Consider the following 22029-nt stretch of genomic DNA (forward strand, 5'->3'; position numbering starts at 1 on the left):
GGAGACGGAGAGAACTGTGTGACCCAGGAGCTCCAAGAGTGGACAACCCTCTCTCTCTCTCTCTCCTCAGCCCCCAGGATGCTCCTAACAGGGCTCCCCCCCCAAAAAAAAACAAAAACCACTCAGCGCAGCCAAGAGCCAGTGATGTGGCTCCGGTTGAAAAAAAAAAATTTTTGCCCACCCCTTGGCTAGGAGATCCCTTGTGTGTGACAGATAAGCTCCAGGGCCTTTGCCCTTGCCTCCCCGCGCTGAAGTGTTGAAGAGGGTTGCGAGGCCATAACGGCAGCGCAGAGGCTAAGGACTGTTTCTGTTTGCTAATGCTGTGTTCATGCTTTTATTTTGCATGCTTTCCTTAGTACTGTTATGTTGCCAACTGGTGGTCAGCCTGCGTATTCACATCTTCTGCGATATTCAGTGCAGCTGGCTCTAACCTCTGACAGAGAAGCAGAGGATCCAGGGTGTTTTTCTTTGTGTTTTTCACGCAACTCTGATGAGCTCTACCTAGTCCTGGGGGAATTCTGCACTACTGTGGAGCGCAGAATTTGTTCAGAATTCAACCCCTGTGCAGAATTGCCAAATTCTGTGCAGAAAATGGCAGAGACCCCGGCATGCCGCAAACGGAGCGCACTGTTCGCGGCAAAGATGAAGGCCCCCCCGCGCACCAGTCACACTGAAGATGAAGTTCCCCGGCGCGCCGGTCGCGGTGAACATAAGGCCCCGGCGTGCCGCAAATGGAGCACGCGCGCCATTCGTGGCGAACATGAAGGCCCCCGCGTGCCTCGGGACGTACTCCACTCGCGGCAAAGATGAAGGCCCCGGTGAGTATGAATGTATGTAGAAAGGTGTGTGTGTGGAGGGGGAGGACGTGTGAGAAGGGGGAGGAGGGGGGTATGAGAGAGAGGAGGAGAGGGTGAGAGAGAGGAGGAGAGGGTGAGAGAGAGGACGCGAGGGGAGGATGAGAGATTAGGAGAGAGGAGGGGTGAGGGGGTGAGAGAGAGAGCAGGGGGGAGGGGGTAAGAGACAGAGAACAGGGGGTGAGCAGGAGGGTAGGAGGGTGGGAGAGAGAGCAGGGGAGTGTGAGAGAGACCAGGAACCATAAGCAGGGGGGTGTGAGAGAGAGAGCAGGGGGTGTGTGCTTGAGTGTGTGTGCCAGAGAGAGGGCACCTCTCTCTGGCACACACACTCAAGCACACACAATCACACACAAGCACACACACAAGCACAAGCACACACAATCAAGATTGTGAAGGAGTGTGTATGTGTGTGAGAGATTGGGAGCTGGTGTGTATGAAAAAGGGATCCAGTGTTTGTGAGGGTGCTGGCCTGTGTGATGGGATTGTGTATGTGTGAGAGTGAGCCTGTATGAAGGAGTGCGTGAGAGACATAGGTAGCCTGTGTGAGGGTGTATGCGTGAGAGAGAAAGGGAGCATGCAAGAGAGAGGGATCCTGTATGAGGGGATGTGTGTGTACGAGTGAGTGAGGAAGCCTGTATGAGGGTGTGTGTATGTACACTAGACAAAGTGAGCATGTATGTGAGAGAGGGAAGGACAGTACTGAGAACAGGGTCAAACTCTGGGAGTGGAGATAAAGTGGAAGGGGTTGAGCCTAGAGATGGAGGGGAGGGATACTGGCAGGTAGAGGAATTGGGGCCTGAGGGCAAAGTGGCCAGGGGAGTAGGGAGAGAGTGTGGAAGGGACACTCTTATAGTGAATTTCTAAGGAAATTCTGCTCAAAATATTTAAAATTCTGCATCTTTAAGCAATAACTTTTTTCTGTATTAATTTAAATTGTAATTATTTAAGGACCATCATGTAAATTGTGTTATTTTGACCCAGTATAAAGTTTGCAGAATTTTGCGTTTTTGTGCACAGAATTTATATTTTTTACGCAAAGAATTTTAAATTTTTTTGCACAGAATTCCCCCAGGAGTAGCTCTACCCGTTCTGGCTTATGTGTATCAGCAGCTAATCTGACCCATCCCTGCAGAATTATCCTCAATTTACCTGGCTTTATTTCTGTGGCCCAGACTGCCCTGGTTGCTGTTATCTCCCACTTATACACAGTAAGGACTCTATTTGTTTTTGCCTGTTAATGAAATTTCATAGGATGATGACTTTTGGAGGAGGAGGAATGGGTAGAGATATGTCTCATGCCTGGTTATTTGGAATATACTACTGGAAGGCTACCTGGAGGGACAGGTCTTTTTGTTAAATAGATTTTGTTTTGTTTTATGATTATGGGGGTCATTGTCCAAGGAGTTACCGAAGGAGATAATTCCACAAATCGTGCTAACAGCCGTTAACGCAATTTGCAAATGCAACGTTTTAATTTTGTATTCAGGGGGTGGAGTTGGGGCGGAGCATATGTTAAGTAGGAAAGAGTTATCGTGTGCCAGTAAAGGTTTATATATGAGAGAGAGAGAGAGAGAGAGAGAGAGAGAGAGAGAGAGAGAGAGAGAGAGAGAGACTTGCTATAGTGTCTCCTCCCTAGACAGGTATTTGTATCCCTATGGGAGGCCCACCTAGTAACTCGAGGTGGGGATTAGGTATGAGTGTAGGGGGTTGGGGGCCACTTTCACATTCAACATGAGACGTACGAACAGAACAGTGGTCTCTTGTGAAGCTTTGCTGGCCTTCGGAGTGAGGAAACTCACTCCAAGATGAGATTTGGGCAATGTTCTCTCAACCTAGCTTGTTGTTGCCCAGGTAGAGTGTCCATCAAGCTAGGTTGAGAGACCATTGCCCAAATCTCATCTTGGAGTGAGTTTCCTCACTCCGAAGGCCAGCAAAGCTTCACAAGAGACCACTGTACTGTTCGTACGTCTCATGTTGAATGTGAAAGTGGCCCCCAACCCCCTACACTCATACTAATCCCCACCTCGAGTTACTAGGTGGGCCGCCCATAGGGATACAAATACCTGTCTAGGGAGTAGCTACTATAGCAAGTGTCTGTCTCTCTCTCTCTCTCTCTCTCTCTCTCTCTCTCTCTCTCTCTCTCTCTCCTGAAATAGGCTGTCCAGACACTTTTGTTCACTGCAATGATTCCTTGGGTGTTATATCGTGCAGTGGGGAAACATCGCAATTTGCGCAAATGTAATCACGAAAACATCGCAGCACGCGAAGTTTCCCCACTGCATGAAAAAAGCCTCATTTGCATGGGAAAGGCCCCTTAATGTGTTACCAATGCGATATTGGTAAATGAGGCCCTATGGTTTGTTGCTTTTATGTGATGTTTTAATCTTGTGCATTGCTTTGGGCGATTTGCATAAATCTGTGAAGTGATTGTTTATTAATTCATTTATGTATTTAAAATTCTTTATTAAAGTTTGGAGTTTAAGAAACAGCCTCCTCTGTCTAACTAAAGTACAAGTTAAGTTATCTGTTTAAGTTGCGCATAGGAATGCATGATGGAGACAGAATACTGAAAACAATGCAATAAGTACCAGCTCCACTTCAGGCATTACTATCTGCATCGGTAAAGAAAACAAAATATCAAAGCATCGCCACAACGCTAAACTCCAGCACCAACATGAGCGAGCTAGATCCCAACGGACCTTGGAAATTAAACAAAATCAGACCTGGCCCATACTTGGATGACAAACCAACTGGAAAGAGCGGGTCCCGTGGACTGCAGAAGGAAAACAAGCAATCCCACTGCAGTATCTTTCTAAGAAGAAGAACAGCCACGGGCAAAGATCGCCAATGTCCACAACAGACAAGGAAGAGAACACCAGCGCATAATGCTAAAAGCCCTTTAGAGAAAATGAAATGCTCGGCATTCATTTATACCCAATAACTTTTCTAACTGGAATCACTTTGGTTCCTCCCTTGGCTGTTCATCGGTCACAATTTGAAAAGTTCCTTCCGTGTGCCCTGCCTAGAGCACGGTGATTTGCAATAGCAGTTCAGAGATATACAGTTAAGGTGAGGCAAAGCCATGCGCTGAGCCCATGCGCAAGAGCGAACTTTCTTACTTGCTATGTGCTCCTAACGTGATCTTATTGACATAACATGCCGACGGGTGCTTACCTCCTGCTAAACATGTTTATTTCAGCTTCACTCCTAACTCTGTAGCCAACTTATTATTCCATTTCCAAAACCACATTTAGATCCCTGGTGGATCCATCCGTCACCCACCTGACCAGGTCCATTCCCAGCAAGGCTTCGGTTACAGGCGCTGCCTCCTTGCCGATGACGGCCACGTTAGCAATGCAAACTCCATGCTCATTGGCTCCCATTTCCGCTCCCCACAGCCATGCAGGTTTACTCAAAATTACAGCATGCGTTTTTTGAACCTGATCTATGGTAATGTAAGTACACTGTTAAGAAAAAACAAAACACAATATTAGATTTAAATGCTATGTGAAAAGAAAAAAAAACAACACACCCGCACGCGCACCCACCCACACAGGATTTTGAACAATCAACAAAGGTCATGGATATGACTCCTGAGGTTCGTGTATTGCACATTTCCTGAGGCACAGAGCACTCTGCGCAACAAATCTGTTCACAAGCTACGGTGGCGTGATCGTCAGAGTTATGAAAAAATAAGCCTTGGCATAAGTACAGTACCGGACACCTTTTCTTGGGCAATTACAGCTCTTATGTTGAAAAGAGTCAATGCAATGTAAATTTTAGTGTATAACCGATTCCATTACGATCACTCTATCTGTATCTGAAACTAAGATACATCTCGAAGGAGTAGCACTATTTATGTATTTATTTGTTTATTTGAAACTTTTCTATACAGACATTCATGGGAATATCACATCGGTTTACATTAAACAGGGATAACCATTAACTTTGGAAAATAGAAATTACATATAACGTAAGGAAGCTAAACTGGGGATAAAGGGCTAGAGTAGCAGAGTCAGGTACCAGAAGAGGTATGGTTACAACAAAGAGTATTAACAATAGTTTTACGATATATGATAACAATATATGACAAATTTACAATATGTACAATATTTATGTATTTATTTATAGGGACTTGTTTTCAGTGTATATATTTTTTTCCCATTAATGCACCAGGGTTTATTACAAAAAGTACACAAATGATATTTCCCCAGTTTTTCCCCTGATTTCTCCCATTTTTGTTCTTATTGTAATAAACACTGATAAACCCCAGGGAAAATTAAATAAAAACGGGAAATAATGGTCCCTATTTATTAACAATACTTAGAATTTGCCTTTCCAGGAAATCAACAAAGAACAATGATAAAATCAATCAAACAAATCTAAACACAGACAGTCGCAAACACTCACAAGGTAAAAAAACAAACAAACCTCTAGATAAAAACAAAACTAGGTTCCATGCAGAACAGCCAAAAATCTAAAGTATAAAGCTCAGGATAAAAGTAACCCATCCACAAGAATGGAGCCATAAACAGGAGGGATATTTTAATTAAGAATATAGTCACTGAATTAATATAAAATGTTAATACAATGGAGCATAGCTCTAGCCAGCCTTGTGAATTTTTGTGGTGATAATATTGCTGAATTCAAAGGAAAACTGGAATGTTAACAAGCAAGAATAAAAGCAGGGCCTTGCAGAAGTGGAAAGTACAGCAACCACAATAATTTAGCTACTGGGAGTGGAGGTGTTGGGTTAAGGGGAATGAGGAAAGTGAGGTGCATGGGTAAAAATGAGGGAGGGAATGAGGAGTGAGGTGAAGGGTAAAAAGGGAGACCGAAAACTTGCATAAGTCACATAAACCCTGAAAACTAGCTTTTCAGCTACCTTTAAAGAAAAAGTTATCAAAAGGAGAATGCATTAATTTTAAGCAGCAGCAGCAAATTGAATGCAGATACAATGATTTCAGTCATTTCCACAGCACAGTTTGACAGGATGACTCGGCAATTCTCTTGTAGCAGCTTTTCTGTAAGAGCAGGTCATGCTCCCAAAGCCACAATGAATTCTTCAGGTTGACGTTATCTGTAGGAGAGGATTAGTCTGGAATGAAATTCCTCTAGCACAGGGCTGGGAGACTCATCAGCCAGCATATTGCAAACTCTCTTTATGTACAAGCAAAGGGATGGTGTTTCCATTATTTATGAGTGAAAATACCAAAATTTAGCCTTCAATACCCCCTTCTCCACACGAGTGAGCAAAATACTTTTTAAATACAGACTACTTTCTTTTACCTGGTCTGCTCTCCTTAGAATAAGATTATATTAGATCTATATACACACACATTTGAACCGTGCACGAAAGCTTTTCTTAGCTGTGGGAGAGTGATGGGTAAAGCCTGCAACAGATGCAGACGATGCTTAGGTGGGCAGAGTAATTAGGGATGTGCAGCGAAAACATTTGGGATTTTTTTCATTTCATTTTTTTCATCATTTCATTAATTTTCTTGCTTTTGTTTCATTTTAGTGTCTGCAAATTTCCATTTAGTAAGCACTAACTGAAACAAAATGGGAAAAAAAAAAAAAAGGAATGCAAATCCCTAGTAGGCATAGGCTGGGGCAGTGATGGCTAACCTATGACACGCGTGTCAGAGGTGACACGCCAAGCCGTTTTTGCTGACACGCCTAGCGTTTCGGGACTATCGATTTTTTTTTTTTTTTCGGCTGCGCCAACCCTTTAAAATTAGTTTTTTAGTTTTTTAGTATCCCTCCAGCCCCCCCCCCCCCCAATGCCCCCGGGCGCAGGGAGGCGCAGCGACAGGCAGGGCCGTGGTGAGGCTCACTTCACCACAGCCCAAAGAAAAAGATCGTGTTGAACGCGCTGATGCTTCTCCTCCTTCCTGCCTGTGCGGCCCCGGAAGTAAACGTTGCCGGAGCCGCGTAGGCAGGAAGGAGGAGAAGCATCAGTGCGTGCAGAAGAGGAGCAGCGCTTGCGCTTACGGGCCGCCGCGAATCTCAAATCGCAGCGGCCCGAGAAGAGGAAGAAGCCCGGTAGCAGGGCCGCTGCAGAGCCCATCCTGCGGCGACCCGTGAAGAGGAGGCCCAGAGGTGAGAGAGAGGCTGAGGGTCTGTAGAGGGTGTGTGTGTGCGTGTGCATGTATGACATGAGTTGAGAGACTGTGTGTGAGAGTGAGGACCTGAATGTTTGCAGAGACAGCATGTGTTTGAGCAAGACAGCATGTGGGAGTGAGAGAGAGCCTGTGTGTGTGAGAGTTAGACAGCATGTGCCAGTGAGAGCCTGTGTGTGTGTGTGAGAGAGAGAGAAATGCATGTGAGAATGAGAACCTGACTGTGTGTTTGAGGGAAGAAGATGGAGAGAAAAGAAACAGAAAAAAAGACAATATAAAAGGAATTGGCAAAAAAAAAAATAAAAAATAAGAAAGGGAAGGTGGAAAAAATAAGAAAGGGAAGGTGGAAAAAAAAAAAGCCTGTGACCAATCAATTAGAAAACTAAGATCAGACAGCAAAGGTTAAAAAAAATATATATATTTTTAGTGATTGGCACATGTAATCTTTGGGAATGTGCAAGAATAGTAACATCCCCAATAGTCATGTGGCAGCAGTGACAGTGGCAGCAGAGGAATGAGAGAGGTTCCGAGGTTGCTGGCAAAAGAGAGGGAGGTCTGCCTTTAGTGTGTGCATGTGAATGAATGGGACTCTGCCTGGGGGTGTGTGTGTGTGAATGCATAGGTGCCTGCCTGGGGGTGTATGTGTGTGAATGCATGGGTGCCTGCCTGGGGGTCTGTGTGTGTGAGAATGAATTGGTGCCTGCCTGGAGGATGGAGCGGGAGTGGTGTGAAAATGAATGGGAGCCTGCCTGGGTGTGTGTGTTTGTGTGTATGTGAGGGAGCCAGTGAGTGTGAAAGCATGAGTGTGTATGAGAAAATCCAGGGGAATAAGAGTTTGTGTGGGAGGGAGGGTGGAGGGGGAGAGAGTGTTTTAATTGAAGATTTAGCTGACGAAATTCAGCAACAAAAAAGTCACTAAGCAGGTAAGGTAAAGAATTATTTGTTTTTGCTTTATTAATAAATACAGTACATATATTAAAATTATAACTTGTTATTAATTAGAGCTACAAATATCACAATTATGGATTTTTCTAGAAGTGACACACCACCCGAGTTATGCTCGGCTTTTTTATGAATTTTGACACACTGAGCTCAAAAGGTTGGCCATCACTGGGCTGGGGCATGCAGCGAGGATCCTTAGCTCTTGGGAAGGGAGGCGTAAAGTCTGGGTCAATCACAGAGGGGGCACTTTGGGGCAAAGTCTACAGGTACTTTTGGCCTGTGAACTTTGCACCGTATTATGAAGATGGCGTGCAGGCTTACTCTCCCCTTGGAACTCGCTGCAGGTAACTTTACATCCTGCTTTTTGTGTGGGAAGATCTGCAACAACAAAAACATGCTTAGACTTGAAAATACAATCTACGCGCATAATTTTTTTCCGATCCTCACCAAAACAAACCCATGGAAACACGGCCCCTACCTGTGGCTAAATATACACGTGTAGACCACCACGAGGGCTTTCATTCTTCACCCAGCAGCTTCCTCCTGCTCCTCTGTATTTCCAGCCTCAATGGGAACCAGGGCTGGGATCTGGCACCATGAAGCCTTCACTTGCACCCCTATTTTATATCTACCTACCCCGCCCCCCCCCCCCCCCCCACTCTACATTCTGGGGAGCTTCTGCAGGGCAGTGCCCAGCACCGCCACCGGGTCAGCCCACTGCGAGCGCTTTCAGCCGTATTGAGAGAAGGCAGGTTTTCAGACATCAAGGTTATACACGCCAGTCACTAGAATTTACCCACGTAAATGGCTTTGGAATTGTCCTCCATGAAACCTTAGCTGTGGTGAAGTACGGTGCAAAGCCTGGGATAGGCAGAGAGGGCTCCTTAGCTGCAGGGTCTCTGGTATCTTACAAGGAAGTTCATTGGGCAGACTACATGGGCCTTGTGACCCTCATCTGCTGTCACACTCTGTTTTTTTTTTCAGTTCACGCCCAGACCAAGCGGGTTCTGCCTTCATCTATACAAATATTTTAAGAGGATGGCTGGATATATTTCTGGGAGACCAAAAAAGTAGTGGGCAAAGTGAGCCATAATCTAGTTAGATACTCACTACTGATCCACCATTATATGCTAGCTCCGTACACAGCCTGTGGTGTAGGATTATATGTTTTTGCCGTGTATACCAGAACTTTGACATACATATGAAACTGCAGGAAAATACCAGTGCAGTGCACTGGGCTCCATATTTCAGGGCACATTACTGCACCTGATTTATGCAGTGGTATAAATGCAACATTCACATGGTGCATAGATCTGGCCAGTTAAGAGGCTCCTTAGCCACTACAAGTTTGATATGCACCGCTGCAAATCACGCCACCTTTTTTTCAGTTTCAGGTTAAAGGTCATTGGCTCTCGCATAACGCCTCATTTATGAATATCAGTGCAGTGGCTGGGGAGGCTAGCCTGAAAACCACAAATAAGCTCATTATGGGACTTTTGCACTCACCAGCATAAACTCTACCACAGTGGTAACTCCTTAATGCATCCGTGGTAAAAGTAAAGAAAACCAAGGATTTGCAGACTGTGGCCATGCTAACAGAGCCACACTCACTTCAGCATGGCCAATTTAGCGCAGCCTTGCTAGAAGTTCTGAACCGGGACTGGTCCTTTCACTCTCAGCTGCCAGCCAGTAACGTGAATAAATTAATATTAGTTTAGGTACAGCTGAGAGCTGCAGTGGGCTGCCAGGCAGGAGGTAGTAAGCTCATCTTCTCTTCCAGCTGCAGTCAGAACTTAGGTGCCCTGGCCCTCTGCTTGTATGAAACAGGAGGGAGTTTGCTGCTTGCTCTCTTTTCTGTGGATGGAAGATTTTTTTTTGTTTTGGTCGGGCTGTGTGCATATTTTACTCCTGCGTTGCACTGTTCGCACGCATCAGTGCTCCTGCATTTAAATCTCATGTTAATAAAAGCATTAGATATCACTTCCCGATGCAGAGAGGCACTTAGGCTTAACACGTGTTCTTTTTAAAACTTGAATTTTTAACTCCCAGTCAGAGCTGGAGTCAAGTTACTTGGGTTAATGTTTGACTATGGGCCTGAACCTGGAGTTCATGATGCATGGGTCTGTAGTCCAAATTTAAGCACATAAAACACAGTTTGTGCATATATCAAGTTTTCAGTTTATAACGCATGTTTTATGTGCAGAGAAAATGCTTTGGGCCAATTTTCAAAGGGTTTAGGCTACTAACTTTGGGAGTAGGGCTCTTAAAATTGGCCTTTTTGAAAATGTACTGGGGCTGCAATCCTAATTTTAGGCACCTAGTTTCACTAGCCGCCACTAAATTTAGGAGCCTAAAAAGTGGATGGCTCCAGAGGTGGAATTAGGGTGGGAAACAAAAGTTTATTCATTAAAAAACATTTGTTATCCACTTACAACAGACCCAGTGTGCTAAGCGAAGTACAATAACAAAAATAAAACAAACCAAGAACAATAAAATAATATAAAATTACAGTATCATTTAACAGAATGGCTTAAAAGCAAATGCTTAAAAGCAAAGGCTTAAAAGCAAATGCACTGAGCTTCTTTAGTTCAGAGAGCTACCAAACGTTCTACTCCCACTGTAGCTGAATGATGAGAATCTGTCTTCCAGCACTGTCAGCCATTTCTGGCCAATGGCATAGAGTTCCTAACAGCAAAGCTGCAGGGGTCAAGACAACAAGAGCCATTAAGCTGTCAGAGAAATCACTGATGCTATGGCACAGTCCTGCATGGTTGATTCTGGCAGGATTTTTCTCCTTCTCTAGAACAGGCTCCGATTACAGAATACAGTATATAAACAAATGAAAAAAAAATCAATAGGAAATTTAAAAAAAAAAAGCAAACATTTTTATTTCTAAAGCAGCTTTAGTAAAATATCTTATGATTAATGCAAGATTTACAAGAAATCACAGTGGGACAATCACCTGAATAGTGAGAGACATGAAAAGAGAAAACATAATAGAAGAGCAGAAAGTGCTAGACTAAACCTAGAAAAAAGCCATTTATAATTTGACAGGAAACGTCTAAGAGAATGAGCACCTTTTTAATGGGCGCTGGCAAGGCACACAGTGGAGGATTCAGTGCAGCGTAAGGTGGCAGGTAGAACAAAAGGATCAAGGACATTGAGGAGAAGGAATGATAAAAGGATGTGAAGAAACAGGGATGAGAATGGCGAAGAGTCAAGAATGCAAGATCAAAGAGTGCATACAATAGTGTCTGGATAAAGAACAAAAAAAGAACAGGTGCACAAACGGGAAGCCTGTGAACAAGATTAGTTAAAGGAAGTATAATGGCTGACCCAGTGTGCACTCAGGCCTGCCCAATTCTGCCATCCTGCAAACCACACGGGACCAATGGCAGGGAGGTGGCTTCACTGTTGCTGTCAGGGGACAGTGGGGATTGAACCTGTGGCCCCCCCATGGGTTCAAGGCCAGGGGACCCTGCAATGAAGCCACAGGAACTCTGCCATCAAGAATCCTGTAGGAGCTATCAAGCAGAGCAAAGGGAGACCCGCCTCCGAAGGATCCCTATTGGGCGTGTCCCGAACTCTGAGCTGGATATAAGGAGACCTAGCCTGACACACCTTTGCTGGTCCAACAGCCTTTGTGAAGTTTGCTCTGAGAAACCACCGTTCGTCCATTCCTGAGGTGAAATGGGTAAACAGGAAATGGTTATTTACACTTTCAAATAGTACTAGGACTAGGGGATCTCCATGAAGCTGACAGATAGCACATTCAAAACAAACCAGAGAAATTAATTTTTCATCCTGTGTATAATTCAACTGTGGAATTTGTTACCAGCGGATATGGTAAAAAATAGTTAGAATAATGGAGTTTAGAAAGGGTTTCGACAAATTCCTGGAGGAAAAGTCCATAAAGCTTTATTAGTCATGTAGACTTGGCAAAGTCATTGCTGATCTGTGGTTATGAGAAAGAAGGACTGGATCTATTCTTTGGAATCCTGCCAGGTATTTGTAACCAGGATTAGTCACTGTTAGAGAGACACAATGCAGTGTGAACTAGGTCAGATTTGGTCTGACCTAGTACAGCATTTTTAAGTTCTTAAATTTAGGCGCTCAGCTTTTATGAATATCGCCTCTAACTTACTATGGATACAACAAAAATAGTGACAGAATTCAAGCATGCTTGAAACAGATGTGAAGGTAAGCTGCAAGGGCATGAGAGGAAAAAAACAAGGATCAAGTACAATCTGCAGTGACATGGAAAGTAGGGTCAACTGGGTAAACTTAGTGGAGCATGAAGGTCTGAATCTGCTGAGTTAGAGTTAATTTGTTTTCTTTGCTTAGAGATATTATTGACTACTATATTTCTAACTGTCATGCCATCCTGGAATCACTTTCAGATTTAAAGGATGGCCTGACTACCTTCTTCGTGGCAGTGCACACAGTTTGCCATCTAAGCCATTAGGGCTGGCTCACCAAAATTAAGTTTTATATAAAATGTTGGGCGTGCACACATTTCTGTTCTTCCATCTGCAGAGAGGTAATATGTGAGCCATATAATTTAATAATATGCGGCAAAACATACAGCAACAAACTCTGGATTTTAAGGAACTCTTATCTGCAAAAACTGATAAGGACTTACCTCTTGTGCATTATTAAAGCCTTCCGGGTATTTAAATGTTTCTATCATATACCCCCATGTCTCCTCTCCTACAGCGTATACATATTTAGCTCAAGTCTTCTCATATGGCTTTTGGTGGCAACGCCACATCATTTTGGCTGCTTTCTCTGGACCATTTCTAGCATAGCTATATCCTTTCAGAGGAATGGCCTCACATCTGAGCATAATATTCTAAGTGAGATCTGACCAACGACTTGTATAGTGGAATTCTCACTTCTTTTTATCTGCTAGTTATGCATCTCCCTAGGCACCCCAGCATCCTTCTCTAGCTCTGGCCTCTTGCCTTATCACAATGTTTCACCACCTTGAGATCATCAGACATTATTACCCAGCAGTCTCTCTCCTGGTCAGTGCACATCTGCTTCTCATCCCTCACTGTATAATGCTCCCTCCAATTTCTGCATCCCAGATGCACAACTCTGCATGAGTTTACATTACATCTTAACTGTACATCTTAACTGCCAGGTATGTAACCACGCCTCAAGCTTTCTTAGATCACATCCTATTTTGTCTATCCTCAAGGGTGTCCACTCTATTACAGATCTTTGCATCATTCTCAAAAGGCAAAAGGTTTCCTTCTCAGCCCTCTGCAATATTGGTCACAAAGATATTTATTTCCTTCAGTTTGATATTTCAGCATCTCACTATATGCCACAAGGCCCCATGACTGATACATGAGGCACAACATTAATCATTTTTCTCACCTCGGGGTGAATTACCATTTACCACTCCCCGCTGTCATCTATCATTCAGCCAGTTTCTTCTACTATAAAGTCATCTATATTGACAATAGTTAGGTCTATCAGTGCTGTCAATCTTTGTGGTTTTGTTTAATTTTTGTCATTGTTGATTGATTCTTATGTAATTTTATTATGTGTGTTTTCTTGAACCCTGCCCTGAATGTAGGAAGGGAGGTAATAAATATTTTAAAATAAATAATTCAGTCCACTACTTTGGGACTCATTCCTAGACTGCTCAAGTTATTTAATCTTTATTATTAAATTCCGCAATATCAGATCTAATTTTTCTGCATGGATAATACACATATGTAAAACATATTTACATTTAGCAAACATTGCAGATAATACCAATAATAAAAACTTAAAATAAAATGTAAAAAAAGAATCACTCTGTCTCAAAAGCTTGAATAAAAAAAAATTCACTAAATCAGCCTCATTTCGCACCCCACATGGCAAAGAATTCCATAACATTGGTCCAGCGATTGAAAAATCCTTAGGTCTTGTTTCCTACAATCAAAATTCTCAAAATGATGGCTCAGTCAACAGATTTTGACTCTAAGAATGTGGCACAGCTTAAATTTCAGCTAAACAAATCAGGACCTTTGCCTTGAATGATTTTATGCATTAAGTGCAAGAGTCTTAAACTGAGTGTGCTGAAGAATAGGCAACCAGTATGGATCTTTTAATCCTGAAGTGATCCCTTCACTCATACGTGGGCCAGTTCTTAATCTAGCTGCTGTGAATTGTACTATTTGCCCTTTATTAAAGTACTATTTTACTCTAATAAAATGTTTAGAAGTCCTAAATAATGAAAATTGCAATAGTCTAGCATAACTAAGAACTAATGCTTGAAGCATGGTTCTTAGATCTAACTGTGAAATATAATGCTTCAATTGCCCAAAGTCCAAAACTTAAAAAATTCTAGTGACAGTCTAGAATCTAGCTGAATCCCTAAGGCACAGACTTCAGTTAAGAAAAGGCAAATACAAATTACCATCTGTTAAATGTTTTAGTAAAGGAGATATAGTTTCCTGAAGAGTCAAAATTAGTTTGTTTGAGGTCATCCAATTACTAACAGTGTCAAAACAACTGGCAAATAGAGGGGGGAGGTAGTACCATCAGGATCTCAAGGCAGCAGCCACATAAATATGATAACAGATGTGAAGAGATGACGATGATTTTCCCTAAAGATTGCAGGTAACTGCAGAAAATGCTGAACCTAGGGGAATCCCCGATTTCAACGGCTTCCATGTGGAGCATCTACTCCCAGTTTTCACCTGCTGCATTCCACCACTTAAAAATTAAGAAAAGCAAGCTAACGCAGTAGCTCCAATCCCAACTGACGGGCCGATACAGTAAAAGTCGCAGGAGAGCGGGCAAACGCCCACTCTCCTGTGCGCACGATTCACTAAATGAATTTATTTAAATTAGGGCCCGCGACAAAAAGAGGCGCTAGGGACACTAGCGCGTCCCTAGCGCCTCTTTTTGGACAGGAGTGGCGGCTGTCAGCGGGTTTGACAGCTGACGCTCAATTTTGTCAGCATCGGTTCTCGAGCCCGCTGACAGCCACGAGTTCAGAAACCGGATGCCAGCAAAATTGAGCGTCCGGTTTTCAACCCGGGAGCCGATTTCAAAATTTTTTTTTTTTAATTTTTTTTTTTTTTAAACTTTGAGGGCCTCAGACTTAATATCGCCATGATATTAAGTTGGAGGGTGCACAGAAAAGCAGTTTTTACTGCTTTTCTGTGCACTTTCCCAGTGCCGAGAGAAATTAGCACCTACCTTTGGGTAGGCGCTAATTTCTGAAAGTAAAATGTGCGGCTTGGCTGCACATTTTACTTACTGTATCGCGCGGGGAATACCTAATAGGACCATCAACATGCATTTGCATGTTGCGGGCACTATTAAGTTCGGGGGGGGGGGGGTTGGATGCGCTCCAGCGGAGCGCACTGTATTGTATCGGCCTGTGAGTGAAGCTGCTCAAATTTATGGGACAGACATCATCAAATGCTGCTCATACATCCAACATTACTAACAATGCAGATTTCCCCTTACCTAATTTACAACAAAATGGATCTGGAAAGGAAGATACAAGAAGGATTTCAGTTCCATGGGCTTTTTAAACTCAAACTGATAAGGATCTAAAATATTGTGTTCATTCAAAAAATGTTCTAATTATAATAAAATCAGTTTTTCAGTGAGTTTACTCAGACTGGGCAAATTCAAGGCAGATGTCTAGCTATCGTCATAACAAAACCTCAATTTTTATTTATTGTTTTAAAAAAACAGGACAAATCAAAACTTGTTTTTGTTTTAGAATCTCAGGGTCACAACCTTTCCTAAGTGAGATATTAATAATTCTTACCACCAAGTCAAATATCATAGACTATAGATTACAAACCAAGCAGTACAGACATGCATCTGACAGTGAGTAGAATTTAACTGTGGAATTAACTTTACTGCATCTGTTAAATTAAACAGATTCCAGATTGCAGGAGAATCTTCCTTAGCAGAAGTATAAACATCATAATCAACAGGTAATTTAGCCCGCAAAATCTCTAGGTTTTTTGGTTTTGTTTTTTTTTTTTTAATGGAAACAGGATAACGTTTTGCAGTCAACAGATATTTCTGCCAATAATGCAGGCTTATTCAATGTTTTAATAACTTGAAATAACTCACCAGGTTAGTTAAACATTTTTTTTATTCAGCAAGAATATGCTCTTTGGTGGTCTGTATACTTATTCTATAGCAGGGGTGGCCAACTCCGGTCCTCAAGAGCCACAAACAGGCCATTTTTTCAGGATATCCATAATAAATAAGTATGGAGATAGATTGGCATGCACTGTCTCCATTGTATGCAAATCAATCTCATGCATAGTCATTGTGGATATCCTGAAAACCAGGTCTCTCTCTGTGGCTCTCAAGGACTGGAGTTGTTCAGTAGGCTTGCAAACTCACCAAATACTGCTCCATATCACAAGATTGATTTCACCAATGTCTCTCTATCCTACGGTATTGCTGCACAGCTAAAACTACACCCGATGAAAACCATGGACTATTAGATCTATTTTTTTCTCAAGTGGATGAATTTTGGTGGCAGGACCTCATCATAAGTTGTAGCAAACATTGAAGTCCAATTAACTCCAACTCCAAACAGTATAAAAAGCTTTGCTGAAATCCAAGTAAACCACATCCAGAGCACACCCTTTGTCTAATTCTCCAGTCATCCAATCAAAGAAAATCAATTAGATTTGTTTGACACAATCTGCCTCTGGTAAAACCTTGCTGCCTTGGATCCCATGACCCACTGCATTGTAGACAATTCACTACCCTTTTCTTCAGTGAGGCTTAGATTTGATTTTCCCACCTCAGAGATAAAACTAACCAGCCAGTAGTTTCCAACTTCATCTGTTACTTTTATGAAGATAGACAATGCATGGCCTTCTCCAGTCCCTTAAGACCACTTCTATCTTCAACGATCTATTGAACAGGGTCTTCAGCGGACCAGACAGAACCTCTCCGAGCTCCATTAGTATACCAGGATGCTTTCCATCTGACCCCATGGCTTTGTCCACTTTCAGTTTTATTAGTTGCACACACTCGTCATCTGCAAATGATGTATCTAATCCAATCCCATATATACCCTTGCCTATAATAAACAGTCCCTCTCCAAACCCTTCTTTAGTGAATACTGAAGCACTAAATTTGATTAGTATTTCTGCTTTTTCCTGATCTCTCTTCGCACATTGCTTCTCATCTCCTCTCAGTCTTATAGCTCTACCTCTGACATACTTGGAAAAAAAAAAAGCTGTAATCTCACTTTACCTCTTTTGCTATCTTTTCTTCCAGTCGCATTTTGGTCATCCTGATTTATTTCGTCACTTCTTGCAGCTTTACTAGATATTCTCCCTATGCTAGCCTATTTTACATCCTTTGTACTACAATTACTATAGCTGCTTTTAGTTTAGTCCACTGTTCTTCTCCTTTACCTCCTTCCTCCCACCTTGCCAGTGCCTCAAGGTACTTTCATTTGAACAAAGTCAGTACTTTTGAAAATCGAGGTCTACATTTTGTCCATTCTATCAAACCATACCATCTGTTGATCACTGATGTTCAGACACTGGAGATGTTTTTTCCCCCGACTGAAAGGGCTAGCTCTCCAGTATCATCCCTTCCCTCGTTGATTCCATCACCATTTGTCTGAGCAGAGCCCCATGAAATGAGTCCATGCTCTCTCTACTTCTAACCAAATCTGCAGATGGTATAACTCCAATCCACACCTGGCAGGTTAAAATCTCCCACAAACACCACCTTCCCCTCACCTCCGGATGTCTGCAACCAAATCTCTGTCCAGTTCTTCTGCCCGAGGCAGAGATCTGTAGCCCAACCCAGTGTAGACCGAAGTGCCATTAGTGCTTTCCAGGATAACACACAACACCTCTTCCTTTCCACACACCCCATGTGTCATCTTGGGAAGCATATATGGTTCATCCAGTCTGTCCAGCAAGGTGTTTAGTGGTGTAACTGCCACTCTATGCAGGTTTACCCCCATGCCTTCTATTTTTTACATGAAGAGCTATACCCCATAGTACATATATTACAACCCTAACAGAAGGCATAGGGATAACCTGCACAGAGTGGCAGTTACACCACTAAACACCTTGCTGGACAGACTGGATGAAGCATTTGGGGTTTTATCTGTATTCATTTACTATGTTACTGTTATATACATTTAAATGTTGCTATATTAATAACAATCAAAATAATCTCATATTATATATAAACACTTATACATTTATACAGTAAAAACTGCTTCCTAAAATTTCAAATGATTAATTCAGTTCCAAACATATCAAATACTCAGCAATATTTAGGTCTTTATGATCAAGTTCAAATCTTGAAGGGAGAAGCAACAGGCAGAGTTCTGCAACTTTACATGCATTCAGTGATGATTCAGGCACACTTTAAATATTGCCCTTTTAAAACACGCAGCACTGTGAGGACTATGGCAGTTTCTCATAGCAAACCTGACACAGTGGCTCACCTCGACTTTGCTTCTTGGCTCATGAACAGCAGCGGGGATGTAGACTACTTCCTGGACTTCATCTCTAGGACGTGCTGAATTTTTTCCAAACACTACATGACCAGCCTTAGCATGTGGTGGAAAGGCAACTAAGCAATAGCTGGGAGGAGCCACGGCCATCCTGCAAATCAGGAAAAATAGCAGTCATTCTATTTCATTGCACAGAACTGCTTGCAAATCAATAGGAGGTGAAATATTAAAGTGGCAGCTCCACTGCAGAGAACGCAAATAGCTGAGTTGGCAGGCAAAATTATTAAAATTCCCTTCTTATTCAGTTTTGATTTTGATTCCATCAATATTTATTTATTTAGGCATCTTACATACCGTCATTCCAAAAGAAGATTACAATTATTTACGAAAGCAACATTCACATTATAGGTCAACAACATCAAAACATGTTCACTAGATTGTTAAAATAGTACGGTAATTCATGATAAAATTAGTTTCTTTTAAATAATATTCATGAGATAGTCGTTGAGTAGTCTTAGTACTCTTTAAGTCTCTGAATCATTATTACTCATTCAAACAATATCTATGGGTTTTTCTATAAGTTGATAATTTTATGGAAGAGTCATGTTTTCAGTTCACATTTGAATTTCTCTCTTTCTATAATCAGATGTAACGACTCAGATAGAGAGTTCCACAACTTGGGGCCTGCCATAGAAAACATTTGGTCTCTTATTTGCGCTTGATAAGTGCTCCATGGTGTAGGTACCGTTAATAGTCCTTTGTTTTGTGATCTTCGTGTTTGTTGTGGTGTGTATGGTTGGAGGGTCACGCCTAATAAGCTGGAGTTTCTGTCATTGATTATATTGAAAATTAGTGTTAGTACTTTATAGTGGATTCTTGATTGTACTGGCAGCCAGTGTAGATATAACGGCAAAGGGGCGATGTGGTCAAAATTTGCCTTTCCCTAACAATAGTCCTGCTGAGGAATTTTGTAGACATTGTAAGGGTTTTTAATTGTCCTGAGGGTAGGCCTAGTAATAGGGAGTTGCAGTAATCTAAGTTTGAGAATATTAGCATTTGTAAAACAGTTTGGAAGTCCTGGAATGTTAGCAGAGGTTTCAACGAATGTAAAATTCACAGCTTGGAGTATCCTGATTTAATTAATTTATGTGTTTTTCATTGTGATGTTCTCATCGATCTGTATTCCTAGATCTCATACTTGCTCAAAGGGTGTGATGTGAAAATTCCCCAGGTCTGGGGATGGCGGTTTAATTACAGATTGGTTTCTCCTTAGCCATATTATTTCAGGTTTTTTTGTGTTTAGTGTTAGTTTAAGCTGAGATAGTTTTGCTGTATTGCCTTCATGTTGAGAGTTTCACTGCTGTGTTTTCAAATAATTTGGAGGTAGGAATATAGAACTGTATGTCATCAGCGTATAAGAAGTTGATTCTTAGTTCTGCTAGTAATTTATATAGAGGAAGCATACAGATGTTGAAAAGTGTGGCTGAGAGAGAAGATCCTTGGGGGACACCTATATCGATTGGGAATGTGTCAGATAAGTGGTTTCCCAGTTTGACTTAGAAAGTCCTATCAGTTAGGAAGGCGGAGAACCATTTGAGTACACTTCCGTTTAGTCCAACTTTTTTCATCCAATGGCATAGCAGAGTGTGGGCGACAGTGTCGAATGCTGCTGTTAAATCTAATAGTACCAAGAGATAATAATCTCATTGTCAAACCCCTGTAACACAGGGTCAATTAAAGATTTGAGTAAAGTTTATGTTGAAAGATCTTTTCTGAATCCGAATTGGTTTGGGTATAGATTATCATTGTCTTCTAACTGATTTTCCAATTGTGATAACACTACTTTTCCAGAAATTTTGCGATAAAAGGCAAGTTGGATATTGGTCTATAATTGTCCCAATTGTCGATTCTGCCAGTTTTATTTTTTAGGATTCGTTTGATCACTGTTTGTTTCGCTATACATGGGACCAGCCCTTCTGAGAGTGAGAGGTTGATTATGGTTCCGATTGCTGGAGTGATTATGTTATGTACTATGTTCAGGGAACTTGCCGGAATTGGGTCTAGTGGGTGGATGGCAGGTTTTATTTTGGTAATGATTTATTTCGAGTTTGGTTGCTATGTAAAAAGTATTCCATGTAGGGCTTCCAGGTTTTACATCATGTTCTTTGTTAGTGAGAAAGTAGGGAATTGAGTTTTTAAACTATTTATTTTATCTAACAAGGAGGTGGCATATTCATTGCAGTCATTCTCTGAGAAGTTGTATATACTTGAGTTTGAACAAGATGGGTCCTTGATTAAGTTTTTGAAAGTTTCAAAGAGTAATTTGGAATTAAATATTACTCCATGAATCTGTTTTGCATAGTAGTCTTTTTTTTTTTTGCTTTATTGATTTGTTCACGGTATTTTGATAGAAGCTATCTGTATTTTTCTAAGATTCTGCTGATGGGCGTTTCCGCCATTGTTTCTCCGATTTTCTCAGTATCTGTTTAGTTTGTCTCAGCTCTTCATTGTAGCAAGGCTTCTTTTATTTTGAGGTATTCTGTTCACTTTGCAATGTTTTTATTTGTACTGGGCTTAGGTTATCAGCAACATTATTGAAGATTTTATCCCCAGAGCTAAAGTCGCAGGTGGCATTCATTTGATTGAACTCAATTAGCTTATTTTTCAATGATTCTTCAAGAATGTCCAGTTTTATTTTTTTTTTTCTGACGGTGAAAGTTTGGTTATTATTTAAATTTGCTTGCTTAGTGTTGAGAAGTGTTATTTCTGCTTTTATTAATTGATCAGACCAGGGCAATGTATTGTGGGAGGTATTGATTAAACAATTATTGTCGCTGGCAAATATTAGATCTAGGATATGTCCTGCTTTATGAGTGGGGTTGGTTACAAATTGTGACCATCCCATTGCTTCAATTATATCTAAAAAGATTTCATAGGCTGTATTCCTAGGTGTTCTATCTATATGTAGGTTAAAATCTCCTGCTATTATTGTAGAGGCTGATGATGGAAATGCTTTAGTGAATAATTCAATTAGGGGTGAGCAGTCTTTTTGAAGAGTTCCAGGGGAGCAATAGACTAATCCAATGTTAAGTTGTGGTGATTTTAGTAGGGCAGGTTAATCTGTACTTTTCAAAGTATGAGTTTGAGTTCTTTTTCATTGATTATAGTAGGCATCCATTTTTACATTTAGGTCTGGGGAAGTGGAAGACATCATAGTTGGTATGATCAATTTGATTTAAAAGAATTTTTTTTCTCCATGCCATACTGGGTCAGACCAAGGGTCCATCAAGCCCAGCATCCTGTTTCCAACAGTACTTGGGTACTTGCCAGGCTATAAGTACCTGGCAAGTACCCAAAAACTAAGTCTATCCCATGCTACTGATGCTGGTAATAGCAGTGGCTATTTTCTAAGTCAACTTAATTAATAGCAGGTAATAGACTTCTCCTACAAGAACTTATCCAAACCTTTTTTAAACTAAGTTACACTAACTGCACTAACCACATCCCCTGACAACAAATTCCAGAGTTTAATTGTGCATTGAGTGAAAAAAGAACTTTATCCGATTAGGTTTAAATGTGCCCCATGCTAACTTCATGGAGTGGCCCCCTATCCCTTCTATTATCCGAAAGAGTAAAT

At 41.6% G+C, this 22029-nt stretch overlaps 1 protein-coding gene across 3 annotated transcripts in view; it reads right to left on the reverse strand.

Annotated features, from left to right (window-relative positions):
- Nucleotides 1–22029, reverse strand: part of SCRN1 (secernin 1) — a 78849-nt gene that overhangs the window by 32798 nt on the left and 24022 nt on the right. For all 3 annotated transcript variants that reach the window (XR_003854546.1, XR_003854547.1, XM_029589204.1), the window contains exons 2-3: nt 18384–18543; nt 4137–4318 (exon numbers count right to left, since the gene is read on the reverse strand). Coding sequence is in view for 1 of the 3 variants with exons in the window: in XM_029589204.1 (XP_029445064.1) it covers nt 4137–4318; nt 18384–18543 (342 nt within the window). In the remaining 2 variants the exon portion in view is untranslated. The remainder of the gene's footprint in view (nt 1–4136; nt 4319–18383; nt 18544–22029) is intronic.

This window comes from Rhinatrema bivittatum, chromosome 2 (assembly GCF_901001135.1).
Source record: "Rhinatrema bivittatum chromosome 2, aRhiBiv1.1, whole genome shotgun sequence".
Lineage (NCBI taxonomy): Eukaryota > Metazoa > Chordata > Amphibia > Gymnophiona > Rhinatrematidae > Rhinatrema > Rhinatrema bivittatum.